The 18,333-nt window shown below is 42.0% G+C and overlaps 1 protein-coding gene across 1 annotated transcript in view; it reads right to left on the bottom strand.

The window, feature by feature from the left end:
* STAB2 (stabilin 2) overlaps positions 1-18,333 on the bottom strand; it is a 76,955-nt gene that overhangs the window by 19,959 nt on the left and 38,663 nt on the right. The window contains exons 27-43 of the mRNA XM_064421069.1: positions 17,386-17,522; positions 16,904-17,018; positions 15,878-15,955; positions 15,638-15,730; positions 15,413-15,520; positions 12,838-12,969; positions 11,680-11,805; positions 11,022-11,078; positions 9,729-9,824; positions 8,863-9,058; positions 7,826-7,921; positions 6,842-6,887; positions 5,702-5,778; positions 4,082-4,207; positions 3,522-3,595; positions 2,136-2,207; positions 175-294 (exon numbers count right to left, since the gene is read on the bottom strand). Coding sequence (XP_064277139.1) covers positions 175-294; positions 2,136-2,207; positions 3,522-3,595; positions 4,082-4,207; positions 5,702-5,778; positions 6,842-6,887; positions 7,826-7,921; positions 8,863-9,058; positions 9,729-9,824; positions 11,022-11,078; positions 11,680-11,805; positions 12,838-12,969; positions 15,413-15,520; positions 15,638-15,730; positions 15,878-15,955; positions 16,904-17,018; positions 17,386-17,522 — 1,749 coding nt within the window. The remainder of the gene's footprint in view (positions 1-174; positions 295-2,135; positions 2,208-3,521; positions 3,596-4,081; positions 4,208-5,701; positions 5,779-6,841; positions 6,888-7,825; positions 7,922-8,862; positions 9,059-9,728; positions 9,825-11,021; positions 11,079-11,679; positions 11,806-12,837; positions 12,970-15,412; positions 15,521-15,637; positions 15,731-15,877; positions 15,956-16,903; positions 17,019-17,385; positions 17,523-18,333) is intronic.

Below are 18,333 nucleotides of genomic sequence, written 5' to 3'. Positions count from 1 at the left end.
TTGTTTGTTTTGGCAGTTAAGATTATATTGCAGCATCTTGTTCCTGGTTTCTTGGAGAGGGATAACTTCAAATTCTGGGCTACAACTTTGTCCAAGAAACAAGTGATGTGTTTCAACCATTGTATTAACTATGGGAAGAGAAATAGAGGACAGCAAACATGTGAAGCACTTTACCTGGAAGATGTTGCCTCGGCACATAAATCCATCCCCAATGTAGTTAGGTTTGCAGGTGCAGGTCCTGTCTGTCACCTCAGTGTCATTACAGATGGCAAATTCACTGCAGCCTCCATTATTCTTGTAATGGCAAAGTTTAAAATATATAATGCCTTCATTGCCAGGTGTATAAAACAATTCCAATTCACCCTTCTTCCCCCCGCTTATATAATTTAGAACAGTTTAATAGCAAGATCTTTTTGGAACCACATCTTCCTGGAACATCTGATGGCATATATTTTCTTCCAAAGTAAAAAGCATTTAGGATTTGTAAAAAATAAGTCTCCTTTTATGCAGAGTTTTTAGTTTTGATTCCCTCCTTAATGTATTTAGTTCATGAGGCTGCAAGGAAGCAAAATATTTGCATGCAAGTCTTACTCTGCACCTTAGGGATGAGTCTTAGATTTTCTTCCTAAGGAGAACTATTTAAACACTGTAAATCACGGGGATGGAGCCAGGAGCCTGAATTTATTGAGGAGCATAGCACAGGACTGTGTGATGGTCCAGGACAGCTGTAACAGGGACTTGCCTTGTCCTTGTTTCTAAAACATCTCCTGTCTGCACCTGAGTCCAATGCTGGGTTTGGAGCAGTGGATGCATCTCACCCAGCTGCCTGCCTCCAGAGAGCTCCCTGCACTAAATCAAGGTATTCCTCACTCAGGAGCAGCATGTTGGGGCTCAGAGCTCTGCTCAGTCACAACGAGGTGCTCTCCTGTTACCACCTTGGCTTGCAAATAAGTTTTTATCCTGGACGTGAGATCAAACTGGGGGAAATTGAAAAGCTTTCTTGTTTTTTCTTCAGGTACTTGCTTCATGGTGTCTTTTCTGTTGCTGATCATCTCAGGGATCCTTTCTCATGGGCCATGAGAGGGAGCAGAAACTCCTTTGGGAGCTGCCAGTGGGGCCTGCCTTGACGGGTCAGAGAGACACCTGGCTGCAAGGACTGCATTTGGGTGGATTTCCTGTGGATTTGGCTTGGCTTAGGCAGACTGTTGGCAGCCTTGGCTACCTGTGAAGCTTTGCTGCACAGAGGTTTGGTCATCATGGAGCCAGGTTAGCCATTGATGCTTCTCAAGATGATCTTTATTTTTAACACAAAGTTAGCCTGGATAATTAGTTAAGTGGAAGCAAAGCTGCTGGAACACAGCACAGGAAAAAGCAAGATAATTCAAAATCATAGGGAGCAATGGCTCAAAGCTTTAAACTCTCCTTCCTCCAGGTTGTGTTTTTACCCTTGCTCTTTCATCTCTGCAACCTTTCAAGGTCAGAGAAAGCTAGCTGAGAGGCCAGGCTGGGAGGGTGAGAATGAGAATTGTTATTGCTGTGCTCAGAGCACAGAGGATTAATGTACACAGAAGAGTGGATATGTCCCTGCTGCAGCTTGTCAAGAGACAGAGCAGTGCAGCTGGTGCACAGAACCACACTCATTGCCAATATGTGGCTTGCAGTGTGTGAGCCAGCTTGTGCTAAACAAATGTGGCTAATTTTTAGCCTGCAGTGACAAGTGAGGCACAGAATGGGTAGTGCCATGGCATGCCCAGGGCTGGGTGTTGTGGAAGGAAATGGTTTTGTTGGCTTTTTGTAGGAACTCTATATGATAAATAATTTGCTGACGTTGGTTTTGGCACTACACACCAGGGTCTGTTTCTCTGCATTGGATTTGAACTGAGTTATTTAAGACTCAATGATGAGTCCAGGCCCTCACTTATGTTTTATCCAGGTTGTGGTTGAGGAAAAGCCCTTCCTTCATTTTTTTTTTTTAGTTTCTCCCATAGTGACAGCACTAAAGCATGTACTGAACCAGAATACTTAAAGATTAGCCAAGTTAATGTAAATAGATTCTTAGCACACCTAACTAACAACCCCCAAAAGTGTAATGATTATAATGAGACCTGAAATTGTACTCTTAAATGGATACTCACTTGTAAACACATACTGATATACGTGCAGGTTTTGCCATCTCCAGAATATCCCTTCAGGCAATTACATACTGCCTACAAAGCAAAATCAGAAAACAAGCATACATTGAAAAATGCTTGAATTTTTTTCAGCACATAAATATACAGTTTACTTTTTTCCAGGTAATTTCATTGTGATATGATGTGGAATTTATTAATCTGAAAGTACATTATATCTCCCAGAGAAGTTTCTCGGCCAGTAACTATAGACTGAGATTGGGAAGTAATAATTTTCATTAGGCTCTATCTGCCTTTTTCCTGCCTATCCATCTCTGGTCTCCTCTCTGCTGTCCTGTTCATTTGAAATGACCCCTCTGACATCTGCACATTATTGTCTTCCTGACAAAACAGGCTAAACCCTTAATTTGTTTCCCTCATCTTTTTTGCTTGAGTTGGTATTCCCTTCTCATCCCTTTCCTTCCCCTGTGTTTTTTTTAAGTGATGAAAAGTAGCTTCAAAACTCACCTGGAATTGTGTGTTACTGGCAACTTGCCATGCAGTGGAAATATAGCTGACACTTTTTTATGGTTACTATATTTTAAATTTGCAGTTATCACAAAGATGAAAAATAGTTGCAAATAAATGAATTATATTCTCCAATTCACTGATAATTGTTCTGAAATTAGAATTTATATGTAGGAATTTGGAAATTCAGTGAGATTTCTGCAGCAGAAATAAAACTGGGAGGTAGTCTAATTGTAGTGTTTAGGTACCTCCTGGATAAGTGAAAGCCCTAGAGAAAGTAGATGTATTTCCATCCTATAAATTTGCCTTTGCAGAGCTGGGGTTTTGTAGTGGAGGTTGTTATTACTCTGATGTTAATTACATTCTTATAGGTAAGGAAGAATAAATAAACAGGTTGTAGCTACTTCTAGAGATCAGAAAAAGAGTGAGTGGACTGCAGAATGTTGTAACTCCTGTGCAAGAGTTATGGTTTAGGCCATTTTGTTTCCTTGTGGATACACTTGAACAGTGTGGGGAGAAGGATTAGTCTAAAATGGAATTTTTTCCATGGACAGTTTCTATAACAATAAAAGAAACATCATCTAGCAATACTTTCAAACTTACAGCTTTTCACATCAAAACCTCTCAAAGTAGAAAAACAACCACTTGAAATAGCAAAACACTGCCTTCCTCTGCAGTTTTGGATTTCTTTCACTGAAATAGATTTTTTTTTCCTGTTTATCTGCACTCCCCCTCAAATGCCTTTGTGAGGGAAGCATATACTTTTCAGAATTGTTATGAAATTCAGTTTTCTACTTAAAAACAAAGTTGACATGGGGAAATCCTTCTTTGCCCAACACTAAACATTTGACTAGGTCTATTTTTCTTCAGCAACAAAGTACTCACTTGATTGGGTCCAGTCTGTGTGCATTCTGCATTTCTATCACACCCACCATTGTTCTCCAGACAAGGGTTGATTTCTTTATAAAACAGAAACAGTGTAATAAAGAGAGAGTAATTCTGAAAACCCAAGAAGAATAAATTTTAAGCAAAAACATACTGGGAGTGCAGATTTATGACAAAATTCATTCCCTCAGTTACTCAGTACCTCAGTCTAGATCTTCAGTTGTCTTGGTGGAGGCTAAAGCAGCATTTCTGAAACCAAACCTGGGGAGGTGTGGTACAGTATCTAAAAGTCTGTGATGGTCAGAGGAGTGTGTGTGTATCAAGCTGCTGGAGATGGGGTCATCCTTGCTAGGGGTAGATGTTGTTTGGCAAGGTTTGGTGTCACACGGTTTGCCTAGTAGTATCAGCCGTGTGTCAAGAAAAGATGCCTTTGGCATCGGGGGATAGAATATCAGCAAGCTGCACTTCTGGGTCAGAGTGGGAGGAGGAGCATCCCCCTGGAGGAAACCCCTCTCCTGTGGTTTTCCTGTGAGTGGTGCAGGGGCAGGGTGTGTGCTCACCGAGGCAGACAATCCCATCCCCGGTGTAGCCGGCGCTGCAGACACAGGCTCTGTTTCCTGGTGTTGTTCTCCTGCACTCTGCCTTGGAGGAGCAGCCCCCATTGCTGTTCTCACAAGCATCAATAGCTGAACAGGGACAGCAGCAGAGATTAAACCAATGTGCTGGACTGGCTTCTTGCTTCTCATGATTATCTGTCTCCATTTTTAAAGGGATTTACTAACATTTTTGGAATGAGTCTTTCTGAATTAGGAGGCCACAGATTTCATTAGTGCTAGTTACTTAATACCTATTATTGTTTCCATATGGAAAGCTGAAATGGTGTTTCTAATCTGGAATGTTAGAATACATCCAGGATTGACTTTGAGTAATTCTGCCCATTTCAACAAAACACCAAAAAAAATTAAAAAAAAAGAAAAGAATGTTTGTGTTCATCTCTGGTTTAAATAGCCATTTAAGTGTTCCTTGAGCTTGACATTTTCTGCACACAGATCACATAACTTCTCTTGCAGGAGGTCTAGAGTATAATACCACCTAGCCCTCCTGTGACTGCAAGTCTGGGTTCTTATTCAGATGGATACTCATACTGTTTCGCCAACTCTGGATGAGCTGGATTCTCACAACTGGAGAGCAGAAAGGGAGCCTTGTCTGACCTTCAGTGTGATTCAAATCAGCCACAAAATTGCCTTAAATTTTGCTTCAAATGACCCTAAATAGCTCTTTCATAAATTTCAGACCAGGGAGTTAATTTTTTTCTGCAACTAGTTTTGCCCAGGAATCCTATATAGGGAGCAAGGAGAGTGCAGAGTCACTATGGGTGGCTTGTGTGACCCAGCTCTTCCTGCACATGGGGAATTTCCCCCCAACAGATTAAAGTTGATTTGTCTGTTTTGTGCCATAAGAGAAAATGAAAACAGGCCGAATAAGAGTGGCAAAATCTGAGATTAGGACACTGCCAGCCACTGTGAGTAAGTAGAAAAATAGGCTTCTGTCTGAAAAACATCAGTATTTTAATCAGTTAACTATTAAGAAAAATTATAACTAATTATGATTATTGTAGCTGGAAGGAGTCTGTTTTGGATAACCCAGATTTTTGGAGGAACACCGATTATCCCTTTCTGAAGGTCTCTTAAATCTCTCTAATCTAAAGAAATGGATTTTGCCACACCAGAAATCTGAGCGAGTTCAGAAAGCTGAGGAAATGGTTGAGCTAGACAGCTTCCAATAGCTGGAAGTGTTATTGTGCCTGAATTGGCCTCTCTTTGCTGGGCTTTGTTGGGAAAGGGAGTAAAAGTCACAAACCAGGTTTCATTACTCTGCAAACAATGGGGCTGGGGTTGTGCACAGCATGTTCCCTTTTCTCTGCTCCCTCTCAGCACAATGCCTCACAACTTGGAGACTTGGAGCCCTTTGTTTGCTATGAATCTGCACCTGTTGGGCTGCTGTTTGTTTTGAGGGAACTGGCAACAATTCCTGTTTTTTAACTGGTGCATAGGGAGCTGCTCATCTCTCACCAACTCTACTGTGACCAGAGAGTGCTTCAAGCATTCTTCTTTGGTTTCTTTTTTTAATGTGTTTTTTTTATTTTTATTTTTCAAAGGGAAGAAACAAAGTTCACTTGCCTGTGCAGAATGTCCCGTTCCCCTCAAAGCCAGCTGCACACTTGCAATAGGCAGTGCCATTCGATAGGAGGAGGCAGCTAATGAAATAAAAGGAGGGAGGCATCATTTAACAGAAAGGAAAAAAAAAATAATTGGTCAGGTCTTTTGTACAGCCCTTGTTTTTGTGAGTGTTTCTGAAGGTAATGTTGCATAGAAATAACAAGGCATTTAACCATACAGTAAGAGGTAGCTAGACCCATAAAAATGGACCTAGCTGGACCAAGCTTTTCAAATGTGTTTTTGATGTATTATTTTAGGTATTAGAATTCCATGCTTTGGTGTTTGAATATCCTATTTTTTTTTTTTGGTGCAGAACTACAAAATTTGTATGTCTGCTCACTCAAAAAGCTGTGCAAAATTTTTGTCTGTGTGCACCCAATTTATGGAGGGATGCAGCCAGCACAATTCATCACTGCCCCCTACTCCTTCCATGCCTGCACCTGTCCTCAGACGTACACGTGTATGTCAGTGGATGAAAAATACACAAGGGAGGAACAATCTGCTTGTGTCAGAAACACAGTTGTGATTCCAGAATGTGTGGGGTCCACATGAGCAAATCTGAGAGTGTAGTTTTGCCAAAAAAGCCTGGTAAAATATTGCTACTGTGAACTGAAGGTCATAAACACACAAGGGAGAGAATGACCTACATCTGGGAAAAAGGTGGTTTGCCCATCTGGTTTCTCAGCTCCTACAGAGCTGTGGCTGAAAATGAGGAGTCCTTCCAGCCAGTTTTCCTTGGATTTTTTTTGAGATGTTTTGACTAGTGTAAATCTTGCTGCCTGGTCAGTGGTGAGGGGACAGATGCACTTCAGTAAATGGTTCAGTGGGGCTCACTTGTTCCTCTGAAAACTAGTCAGTGTCCCAATATTGGTGCTGGACTGGTGAGAGCATTTTTTTTGTTGTTATTAGTATATTTTGACATGAAGTGAGGAGAGTTTTGAACTTTCTGGCCTCATCACCACATATATTAGATTGACATTGCTCCTTATCTCTGTGAGATATGCTGCTGAGAAGTCATGAGCAAGATGGATTTGATTTTTTGCCTTGCAAGAGGTCCCCTTTTTCTCCCCTCTCCTCTAAATGAGTACATTTCATACATACTTAGCACTGGTGTGGCACGAGGCATTGCATGCGTCATCTTTGATTTCTGCAAGTGGAAAAAAAATGAAGTAATGAAGTAGAACCTTTTGGGTCAACATCCTTCTAGATTCAGAGTCTTTTGTTCCCACCATGTGGAGCTGGAGGCTGAGTTCTGTGTTACACCACTGTGCTCTCAGTCTTGATAGAGACTCCACCTGTAGAGTCTATATAGATCAGTGGATATCACTTAAATTCATTTGTAAGGATGAGTTGTGTTATATTGTCAGGAAGACATTTCACCTGTTGTCATTTACCTGTATTTAGTCTGGTGAGTCACGTGTAATATTAGAATTATATAAGGGTAAGTTTTCTAAAGGAGCTGAAATTTTTCTCAGAGCATATATAGCAATATTCTTACAGAACTTACAAAATTTTTTTCCCTGGGAAAATTTAAAACTGATCTTGAATAGTCTTATAACACTTTTAAATTTTATGCTATTACAGCTAGAGTTTTAAAATAGTTACTGAGTGCATTTTAATTATGTATATATAGAATATAATTTGATTGGACATAGAAGCTGTATTAAGCCAGCACAAAATGATTTATTTGCTAATTATTTTTTATTGCATTAACAAGAACATAATTTAATATCTGGTGTTGTGTAGCTAAATCAACTTTTAGATGCACTTGAGAGGCTTTTGATCTGAGAGTCAAAATGTGCTGGGTAATCCTGCTCTGGAAAACATGTGGCTTTAATAAATGAGATGTTCTTTTGGGGCAGATAGAGGGTGACACAGGTAGAGAATTAGCTAAGTAAGTGTTTCAGTGTCATGAGTGGTGTCTCAACCAGCTCTCTAATAAAGCAGTAATTAATTGCCATGGCACAGGAATGTGACCCATATGTCACTGCATGTGGGAAGCTGCACTGGGATCTGATTGTGCAGTTCTGTCATTCTCTGAAATGCTCACCTTTTACCTCAGAAGAAAGGAGGCAGGACACTCACCAGTCTCACATGTCACTCCTCTCCAGCCAACGTCACATTCACAGGAGCCATCCCCATCGATCCCACTGCTGCATTTCCCATGGACACAAGTGCACACTGTGGGAGAGATGGGGGCAGGCCACTGTCCCTGGCAGTGTGGCAATGTGGGCAGCAAGGACAGCAGGGGTGGCCCAGACACCACCTGCTGATGGCACCTTCTGCTCTGGGCTATTTGAAGAAAGGCAATGTCTGGTGCCCTTTGGTTTCTAATTACACAATAACTCTGGATTCAAACTACGCTTATATTGCCTCTATTCCCAAATGCAGGGCCTGAAACTGTATTTTAATGGGAAAGAATTGGTGGAAAATAGCAGTACTACAGAGGATGGTTCTTCCTGGATGCTTTTCTGTGGTGTGACAGAGTAGAAAGCATTGTCTCCAGCCTAGGGATTAGAAGGAAAACCACATAATGGGGAAAGAAAAGGGGTTAATGATGTTTGTAAGACTGGCCTTATTAGGAAGTGCTAGAACCTGGACTGAACATGGTTAGAAGATAAAAGGGGAAGCCACTGTACGTGGAAGTGTGGCAATGTGGGCAGGAAGGACAGCAAGGCTGGCCCTGACACTACCTGCTAATGGAAGCACTGTCTCCAGCTTAGGGATTAGAAAGAAAACCCCATAACGGGGAAAGGAAAAGGGGTTACTGATGTTTTTAAGACTGGCCTATTAGGAAGTGCTCTATGTTTCTAGAATCTGGACTGAACATGGTTAGAAGATAAAAGGGGAAGCCACTGTCTGTGGAAGTGTGGCAATGTGGGTAGGAAGGACAGCAAGGGTGGCCCAGACACCACCTGCTGATGGAAGCACTGTCTCCAGCCTAGGGATTAGAAAGAAAACCATAATGGGGAAAGAAAAGGGGTTAATGATGTTTTCAAGCATGGCCTATTAGGAAGTGGTGTACCTTCCCAGAACCTGAATGTGGTTAGAAGACAAAAGGGGAAGGGTTGGGCCCCTGAGGGGCCGGCCAAGCTGCGGTGCGGTTTGGGGACGCTGGGTACCTTGGTCACAGCTGCGGCCGTATCTGCCCTGGCCGCAGCCCTCGCAGGCCGTGCCCACGAAGCCCTCCTCGCACTGGCAGCTGCCGGTGCCGTTGGTGCCATCCAGGCACACGCCGTTCCCAGAGCAGGCGCTCCCGGCCTTCCCTGGGCACGGCTGGCACTGCGGGCCGAAGAACCCCGCGCAGCACTCCTTGGTCTGCAAAGCCAGAAATGCTGTGCTGAGGGGCAGGGGGAACGAGAGAGCTGGGTTTTCTCAAGGGTTTTAGGGATAGGGAAAGAGGGGGGGTTTATATTGGATATTAAGAAAAAAGTATTTACTGTGGTGAGGCAGTGGAACAGGTTTCCCAGAGAAATTATGGGTGGACCCATGCCTGGATGTTCAAGGCACGGTGGTGGGGGCCATGAGAAACCTGGAGGGGGGATGTTTCTGCCAGTGGCAGGGTGGTTGGGACTAGATGAACTTTAAGGTCCCTTCCAACCCAAACTAGTCTTTGATTCTGTGATTTTTAGCAGCACATCAGCTCTGCTGGTCTGTGACCACACTCCTCGATGTGCCAGGTCACACGCTGCCACTGCACGTCCTTGGTGGGACCCAGGTGCCCTTCACCCCTTCAGGGAGAGGTGGGGAATTGCTAGGGACAGGCACAGGTTTATCCTTCCCAAAGCTGTGCTCCTTCTGCACCACAGGGACATGCTATCATCAGTCTTTAACCTTCCCATCTCTGTTGTATCCAGAATAAAGGTCAATAAATATACAGTCAGCAGCTGCCTTGACATGCTGTGTATGCTTAGCGGGAGTGATGAGGAGGATGAAGGTCGGGGAAGGGGGTTCCTGGTTTTTACCACGATAGAAGCAGTGAACTCACAATGATGGTTTTAGCACACTTGGGCTTGCAGCCAATCTGGATGGTGTACTGTCTCATGTGGTTTTCTGTGAGGACACAGTATTTCTTCACCCCTGCCTGAGCAAAGATTGGAGAAACAGATGCACTTCTGAATAATATTGATCAACTACTTTCAAATGTGTTAATACATGGGACATTAACTTTATGCATGCTGTGCACTGACTCACACATTCACAATTAAAATGAAGGAAATACTTTTAGAAATAAAAATGAACATATGATCAGTTTAACTCAGTGTCTTGTGGCGTTTTAAAGATGGCTAGAATTGCCTTTGCTCAGAACTGAACAGTTTCTATTCAAAAGTTTTATAAACTTTTTTTCATTTTTCACATTTTCTGATCTTTCTAATTCTTCTTGGAAAACCGAATTATGAAGTTGTGCAAAACAGCTGTTGAAAAATTATCTTCTAGGTCTGAATACAATTGGGGAAAGATAATTTGCTGAAGAAAGATTTTGATCTCAATGTACACTTGTGAGGAACTTGAGACAAGAATCCATCCAACTGTTCATTGTAAAAATGTTAATGAGTTTGATTTTTAGCCATGAGGAGTTAAATTTGGTTTTGCCAGTCAAGTACTTTGATGCAGTGGATGGGACTTAAGCTGCTTTGGAATACTAATACTGGCATAATTAATTTTTAAAAAATGATAAAGGAAAATATACTTTTGTAATCCCAATTGAGAGGTTTTCACAGCTAAGTTAGGCACCAAGAAACTCTAAATATCTGCAGTTCTCATGTGTGGGACCTGGGCATCCAAAGTCTCTCTAATCTCCCAACTTTCTTGTGACTATAGCTTACAGCATATTGCTGGGGATGGATTGACTTTGCCCTTTTGTACATTTCTGACTTGAAGGTCTAAAACTGGTGCTGTAATTCCTTCTGGAGCAGGCATACTCGAGACCACATTTCCCTCCCCTAATTTTGCATGGTGGAGGTAAACTTTGCAGTTTAAGGAGCCCTAGTTGTCCCAGTGCATGTGAGAAGCTGTCCTTGAAAGATAAAATTATCTTTAACTGCCCTTCTGTTGCCTTGATCCCAGGTAGATTTTTCAAAAAGAATCTCTGAGGTCAGGGTGGATTGAGTCTCTTGACTATAAGCAACGTAGGTAGCAGGCTAAGATAACTATTACGTATTTTGGTGAAACTGAGACAATTATATTTAAAAAATTATATTAAAAATAGGATTGAATGCATATATAGTCAGTTTTGATATAGAGAAACAAATAACCCTAGCATTAATGAGAAACTACTTACAATTTCTTTTGTTCCTGGGGGACAACTTGATGGTTGTGAACAAATTCTGCACTGCTCCTTATGCAACACAAATGAGAGGTAGTTAAGACTCTTAGACAGTTAAGACTGTACAGAGCTGCAGGCAAGTTGTTTCATAGAAAAAGAATGATTTCCAGACATTTCTAAATCTAGTGCTTGAGATACATTATCAGGGTGACCCCTTTGGTAAAGAGGGTGAGGGAAGCTGTCCTGCTCAGCAAGGAAGACTATCCCTAGGAGTGGCTCTGTGGGGACACTCTTCCCCAAGGGGAAGAAGGAAAGATCATTTGGTTATTTTTAATTTCCTCTTCTAAAGTGATACTTCACACATTATAAACAAGTGTTCTGGTTATGAAGATGTATTAGAATAATGCATTACTAATATTATCTGAATATTAGAGGTCAGCAATTTCTTATTATTGAGCCACTCTGACTACATTTTTTCCAGGCTGTCAGAACACTGATTTCAGGACCAACGTTGTCTTAAGAGTTGCTAAAACTCTGGTAGGAATATCCTTTGTGGAAAATGTGTGCAGTCCTATCTGGGAAGTAGCATCACATATCCTATACTTTTGAGCTTTGTTTGGCTGTAGATTTCTCTGAGGGGCTTTAAGGTTCTATATGAACTTCTGCCACTTACAATGATCACAGTATTATTAATATCACATCTGTTCTTCTGGATTTCCAGCACCTTTCCCAGTCCATGAATAATTCCTCTGTCTGTGGCAACATTTGCATAGCTGATAGGAGCATCATTTATGTATAGCTGCAAGAGACATGCAACCAGTTAGAGAGCAGCAGAGATGCTCCATGGCTCTGGGATAGCCTGAGCAGTAGGAGCTGGAAGAAAGAGAGAAATCCACAGGGGTCACGTCAGGAAAATCAGCAAAGGTAGTTAGCCTTGGACACTGGCTCATATTCCAGCTGCTGCCTTTAACTGCTTCACTGCCCTGGAGGGCATGGGAGGACTTGCAGCCTGTTAAAACTTCTGAGCAACAGGATTTGCCAGAGCAGCTTTTTCCAAGGGGTGTAAAGGCTATGGAGAAGGAGCCTAAGGTGTGCCAAAAGGTGGATTTCCTGTGTCTGGGGGATGTGGGGCTTCAAGAAAACCCTACCAGTAGCTGCTCTTTCAAGGAAGACTTCCATCATCTCTACCCCACATCCCATTGTGCCCTCAGCAGCAAGTCCCAGTGCAGGTGCTTTTTCAAAGCTCAGCTGTGGGCAGAGCCAAGAGCAGGGCTGAAACTCTGGGGGTGAGAAGCTTTCTGTCTTCCTTTGCCCACAGGGACTTCTGGGACAGAGAAGGAGGACGAAGCTCCCTTCCTGGCCCTGTCTTTTAATCTTGCTGTGCCTGACTTTTCCATGAGTGGTATTGAAAGGCAATTCATATTTGTTGCACAGTGCTTTGAATTCTTAGGATTGAAAGTGGAGTGAATCCACAGAAAATGGAAATAATGCTTTATAATTGAGGGCAGGTTTCTAACAACCCTTGGAAGTCTGATTAATGACTGCTTTGGAATTCAGGCTTGAAGCTGCTAGAGACAGATACCTAAAATTCAATTTTAATTGTGAACAGCACAGCTGAAATCAAATTCAATCAAAGATACCTTCAAGGGTGACTTTGAATTAAGCAGGTCTGAGACAGGCCTTGCATTTGAGTGACAACTTTCGTACTGTTGAGTCACAGAAGCTAATGAGGGGTGCACAGTTCCTTTTGACTCCATGCAAGTTTAAAGCTGAAGCTAGATTTGTAAAAAGCAGGAAACCTCTTTGTCCCAGCAAGTGCAGACAGCAGTACCTGGCTGTTGTGGAGGAAGAACCCAACCTGGTAGGAGAACCCCAGCATGGTCTCCCTGTGCATGCCATTGTGCAGGTTGTTCTTCAGGAGCTTCTCATCCAGCACAACGTGATAGCGGATTTGCCTTTCATCCTAACAACACAAAATTACATTCAGAATTATCTAATAAAGAATGAAAGCTTCCCAGGGAGAACATTTTCCAAAGGGTTTAAGCCAAACATAGATTGTCTGAATTTAAAGAGAAACTTCTTCAGTGGGTAGGTTATTTCATATTTCCTCCTTAAGTCAGCCTGCATTCTGGCCACAATGAAAATGTTGTTGACCATGGAGATGAAAGGTTATTGAACTGGGAGCACCAAGGTTTGCCTGAGCCTGTAGTGTGTTTCTGTACATAGGGCTGGCTGCTGAATTCAGGGAAATGCCAGATGATTTTTAGGACTCTAAACTTCATGGGTTCATTTTACATGAAGTGTTGCATATTCATGAGTGTTTTTATGGTCTTCCCATACCTATTCCTTATTTCTTTGAGAATCCCTGAATAACCTATAGGGGAATAAACTGTAGTGAATGTTTAGAGTAATTTTTGTATCTATCTATCTATGTTTTTATATCTAGATATATATAATCTTTAGGGGCATATTAAGTCCATAAAGACTGCTTTTAATTGTCTATAATTGAAAAGTTTTTTATGTCTGGTTGGTAGAGTATATTCATATTTCACGGTAAAGTGATGAAGTTACTCTTTATACATCAAAATTTTGTGTGGGTTTCCCAAGGCTTCTACATCATGTTCTGAAGCAAGAGACTCCCAGATCTCTTCCTGACTAGGAGGAGGAAGCAGAAGCAGGATGTGTTGGTGAGAGATTGTTCAATGTGAGAGAAGTTGGGGTGTTTGGGGAGTTTAGGAGCTGCCTAGCCAACAGACAGTGCTGCTGCCACTTTATTTGAAATGAAATGTGCTTGTGGGAAATCCTGTTGCTCACTGTCACCTTATTCTGAATGCCCATGCTGCTCCTGCTCTTCTGCTCCTTCAAAAGTGTGTGAAAGCATGAAGGTCTTCAGGATGTGAGATTTGTGAAGTGGCTTGGCTGTGCCCAGAGAGTAAAAGACATCTCTTAGGGCTGGCCTTGTTACACTGATTTGGCAAAAAATATTTGCAGATGAGAAAGTGGGAATCAAGATAGAGCTAACCTCCATCAGTGTCCAGCCCTATTTAATCTCTTGACTTTGATGAATTGGAGGAAAAGCTAACACTGATCCATCTTGGTTTCTGTCTTTAATCACCAGCAGAATTAGGACACCTTGCCCCATCAGGGCCAAGAAATGAGATCTTCTCCCTGTGCCAAACTCTTCACTCTGCAGCAGAATTCTCCCAAGTGTTTCACAAAGAGGTTAAGCCTCAGTCAGACTTAACCTTAAGGTTGTTTTTGGATTTTTTTTCTTTTCTCAGATTGCCACATCAGGCAAGGCTGGGAGGATGGAAGAAAGACTGAGGAAACATTGGTGAGTAGTGGAAATGAAAATGATTTCTCTGCATGTGTGTGTAATCCAGATCTACTGGGATTGATGTCTTATGTATCTCTCAAAGTTTTTATAAATTCTTCTTGTAGTGATGTGGAAATGATGATGTGTCAAGAAACAACTAAAATAGCATTCAAAAGTCATTTGAGCAGATGGAGCTTGATCACTTGTGAACATGGGACATTTGCCATGGGTCTGCTGTTGTTGGTAAATGGTTTGGGATGAGTCATTTGAGCCCTGTGCTCCTCAGCTTCCCGGCTGTAAATGGAGACCATAGAAGTGGGGATAGAGTGTGGATAAATATTTTTGGAAAAGACAGGGAAGAATTAAAGCCACTGGGTAAATCATGGGTGAAGCTTCCTCTGCAAGGTGTGTGGTTCTTGATATGTGCAATCTATAAAGCTGTTTCAAATTGGAGAAAATATGAAGAAAGTTGCTGAAATAAAGCAGAAAAAGGATAACTTATCTTGGGAGGAAACCAACAAGGCTGAGAAGGGGGTTTGAGCTTGTAAATATGTCAGGGTACAAATGCCAGAGAGAGTGTTGCTGCAGCATTCCTGCAGGAGTGACAAGGCCAGCATCTGGATATTTTTAAGAAAGACTCGCAATATTTCATGGCATTATTAATGATGGGGTATTAGTGATGTCAGGGGACTGGAGTTTGTTTACCTAAAAAACTCATTTCAGAGTTTTTTCTGGTCACTCCTGTAGTGACCTTCTTTACATAAAAGAAAACCTCTCTCAAAATCCCAAACAAACAAAAAAAAAGTCTACTGACAAGATGTCTTGAAAATTATCACCATGTTTTTAGTCTAGAGAAGGCCAAAACACAGAAGAAATAGCTAGGCTCTTTCTAGACTAACAAATAGCTAGGCAACTCAGGGCAGTACAGGTAGATCCATCCCATTTCAACTTTGATGTTACAAACAAAACCTAACATAATGGTATTTTTGGGAAACAAATCTCCCTATATCTGTGTCCTCATAACCCCCATCCACTTGAAACAAAGATGAAATACTGAGCTGTTAGGAGGAGCCTTGTGAGTAATACATACCAGAGTAGCAGATTTCTTATCCTTTAGGTAATTTTCTATGGCATCATTACTTGGGGCAAAGATTGTGTATGTGTTTGCTGCTTCTATTTCGTTAGCCAGGTTGTATTGCTGTTGTGAAACACATTAAAAAAAAAAAATCAGAATGACCACCGATAGTCTGAAATGCAAACAAAGCAGAGAGCTTCCTCTGCTCTGAAACACTGTGAGAATGGTGTGAAAGCTTACAATAATGTAGCCCTTGAACATGGAGTAGTCGGGCATTTGCTCCAGGCGGTCCAGCAGCCTCGGCAGGACAGCGCTGCGGAGCGGGGTCAGCACCTGCAGAGGAGCAGACACCCCACATCACCCGCAAGGATCGCATGCAGTGCAAGATGCTGCTCTGTGCACAGTGTTTTCCACAGGGGGCTCATAGGTTTGTGCTGCTCGTGGCGCAGAAGAGCAAATCCTGTTCAATACATTTGATACCTTGTCAATGACGTGGATGACCCCGTTTGTGGATGCGATGTCGCTGGCCACAAAGTGAGCGCCCTCGAGGGTCAGGTTCTGCAGAAGGGAGAGGAGAGAGGGCTTGCCTTTGACTTGGTGGGGTGCTGCTTGCCAGCAGCTCATCCTGTGGATTTCCACACCTCCCCAAATGCTTGCCTAGGGCTGTAGCATGGCACCACTGACTCACCCAGAGGGTTGGTGACCCACAGGGAATCACACACAGGGCACAGGGAAGGGGACTGGAGGACCCTTGGCTGCTCCCTGGGCTGGCTTGCACTGGAGGGGTTTGCTGAGCTTGGTGCACTCGCCTGCAGCACAGGGCAGGCTGAGCTCTGAGCTGATTCACACCTTCCCAGCTCTGTGCAGCTTTTTCGTAACTTTTCCTTTGGAGCATAGAGGTGGAGGAACTTCCCTCTCCCTTAACGGGGATGAAGTGCTTAAATGTGATTTGTGTATTTCTAGGAAATCCTCCTCAGAACATGGAATTTACCTGATAAAAAGGCTAAGGGGGAAGGGCTGTAACTTATTTGCCATTAAAAATACCCTCAGGTGGTTTAGAACTATCAAGTTGCGCATGTGGAGATGTGTGTTATCACTGCTTCCTCCTACCTTCCCTGTTCCCCAAATTAAGTTCTTCCTCCTACCTTCCCCAAATTAAGTTATTTTGTTTCCTTCATGCTCTTTCATTAATTTAGCTCACGCAATCTGCTCCAGGCAAGGACTGCCATTCTGTTTGGTTACAGCTGTCCAGTGTTTGTAGCAGCTACTGGGGTATTAGAAAAAATTAATATTGTGGACAAATTTCAGTGATGTAAAGGGTGGAGAAAAACAAACTAATGTTTCTCCCAGAGGGCCCCATATAATTGAACTATGCCTTTAATTTTATGGCATGTATTTTAGAAAGAAATACATAAAATAGATGTGGTTTTGTAATACGAGAAAGTCAGTGGCAGTGATGGCCAGGGTTTGGTGTATGATACCACAGTGGTTTGCAGGTCATCTCACCCCATTTTCTTTAGACAAGTGTAGGAATTTGCTCTGTAGCGATGTTGGCAGCATGTCAGAGGACGATAAATTCTGGAAATCAGCAAAGCTGTAAGCTCCTGTCAGTACATGATACCTAAAGGAAATTAACTGGATTTGAAGATTTTGTATTTTCTCCCTTTTTTCTTTGTCTTATTTCAGATAAACATGCTTAGTGTGTCTCAAATGGTAGTTTTAAGCAGGAATTGCTTCTACAACGCCTTGTTCAGCCATGTTTTCATCTTACTTCAACCTTTAAACATTTCTGACATAACATAAATAATCCTTTTTTTTTCCAGTGGCCTTGCTACAGAGATTTATATGCCACTGGAACTAGAAGGGGAATACTATGCCCTTTCTTTAAAATCAAAATACCTGTCTTGCTCTAGTGGCTTCAAACCAAAGACTCATTTAGCACAAAAACAGTTAATTTAAAAAGCCAAACCCCCAAACCATGAACGTACTTAAGGAGAGTTGGAATGTTACTTTTTGTCATCCAAAAGGCTTTCTCATCTTCATCCATGCTCTCAATTGCTTGCAGAGAAGGCACAAGGACAGTCAGGTTTGAGGTGGTGGACAACACCGAGTTTATCTTGGCCTCCTGCATGGAAGTAAAGAGGGTAAAATAATTAATTATAAGGATGGGCTATAAATAGTAGCTGGTGACATTTTAAGCAAGGTGGAATATGTGACGTGCTTTGTGACCAGCCTGGAAAGGGAAAAACTATTATACTGAGCAATGACTTGAACAATGGCACTCAGAGCTGTACAAAAATGGTAAACGAGTGTCTATTTTTTGCAGAATAGATTGCCAGCATTTAAAGGGCAGAGATAATGTCCAGGTCAGAATTGTTTTTTATGATGACATACATAACTTGACCCCCACAAAAGTTAGCCCGTCTCATAGGTTTCATATTAGGCACTTGAATGTTTAAAAAAAAAACTAGTGGTGATAAATGGAGGTGAAAAATGCCAGTGGTTATTGATAAATTCATGTAATTTTCTCTTACAGAGCACTCCATGCTGTTCAATAGATAGGACTATGAACCATGATATAAGAAACTCCCATGACACAGTGTTTCCATCTGGAAGAAGACTATTTAACATGGCTGGGATTTTTTTCAAGATGTCCAAGAGTTATCTGTGTCCACTAGCACTGCAGTGGAGCTTGCTGCTGACAGCTCTAATTTTAGATGGAGATTGTGAGATCTGTAGCATTCATGACTTAATTAATCTTCTATGTTTTTATCTGCCTTAAGGATGGAAAGAGTTTCCACTGGAGAGGATTTTTCCAGTTGTGTGGATTTTTTTTTTTGAGTGAAAAATGGAAAGCTAAATATTTACATGTGATATTGCTGAAGATGGGGTTCTCCAAGTTTTTCACAGGCTCCACAACTTGCCATTTTTGATAC

The sequence above is a fragment of the Passer domesticus genome, chromosome 5, assembly GCF_036417665.1.
Source record: "Passer domesticus isolate bPasDom1 chromosome 5, bPasDom1.hap1, whole genome shotgun sequence".
Classification (NCBI taxonomy): Eukaryota; Metazoa; Chordata; class Aves; order Passeriformes; family Passeridae; genus Passer; species Passer domesticus.
This window is presented reverse-complemented; position numbering and strand designations above follow the sequence as displayed.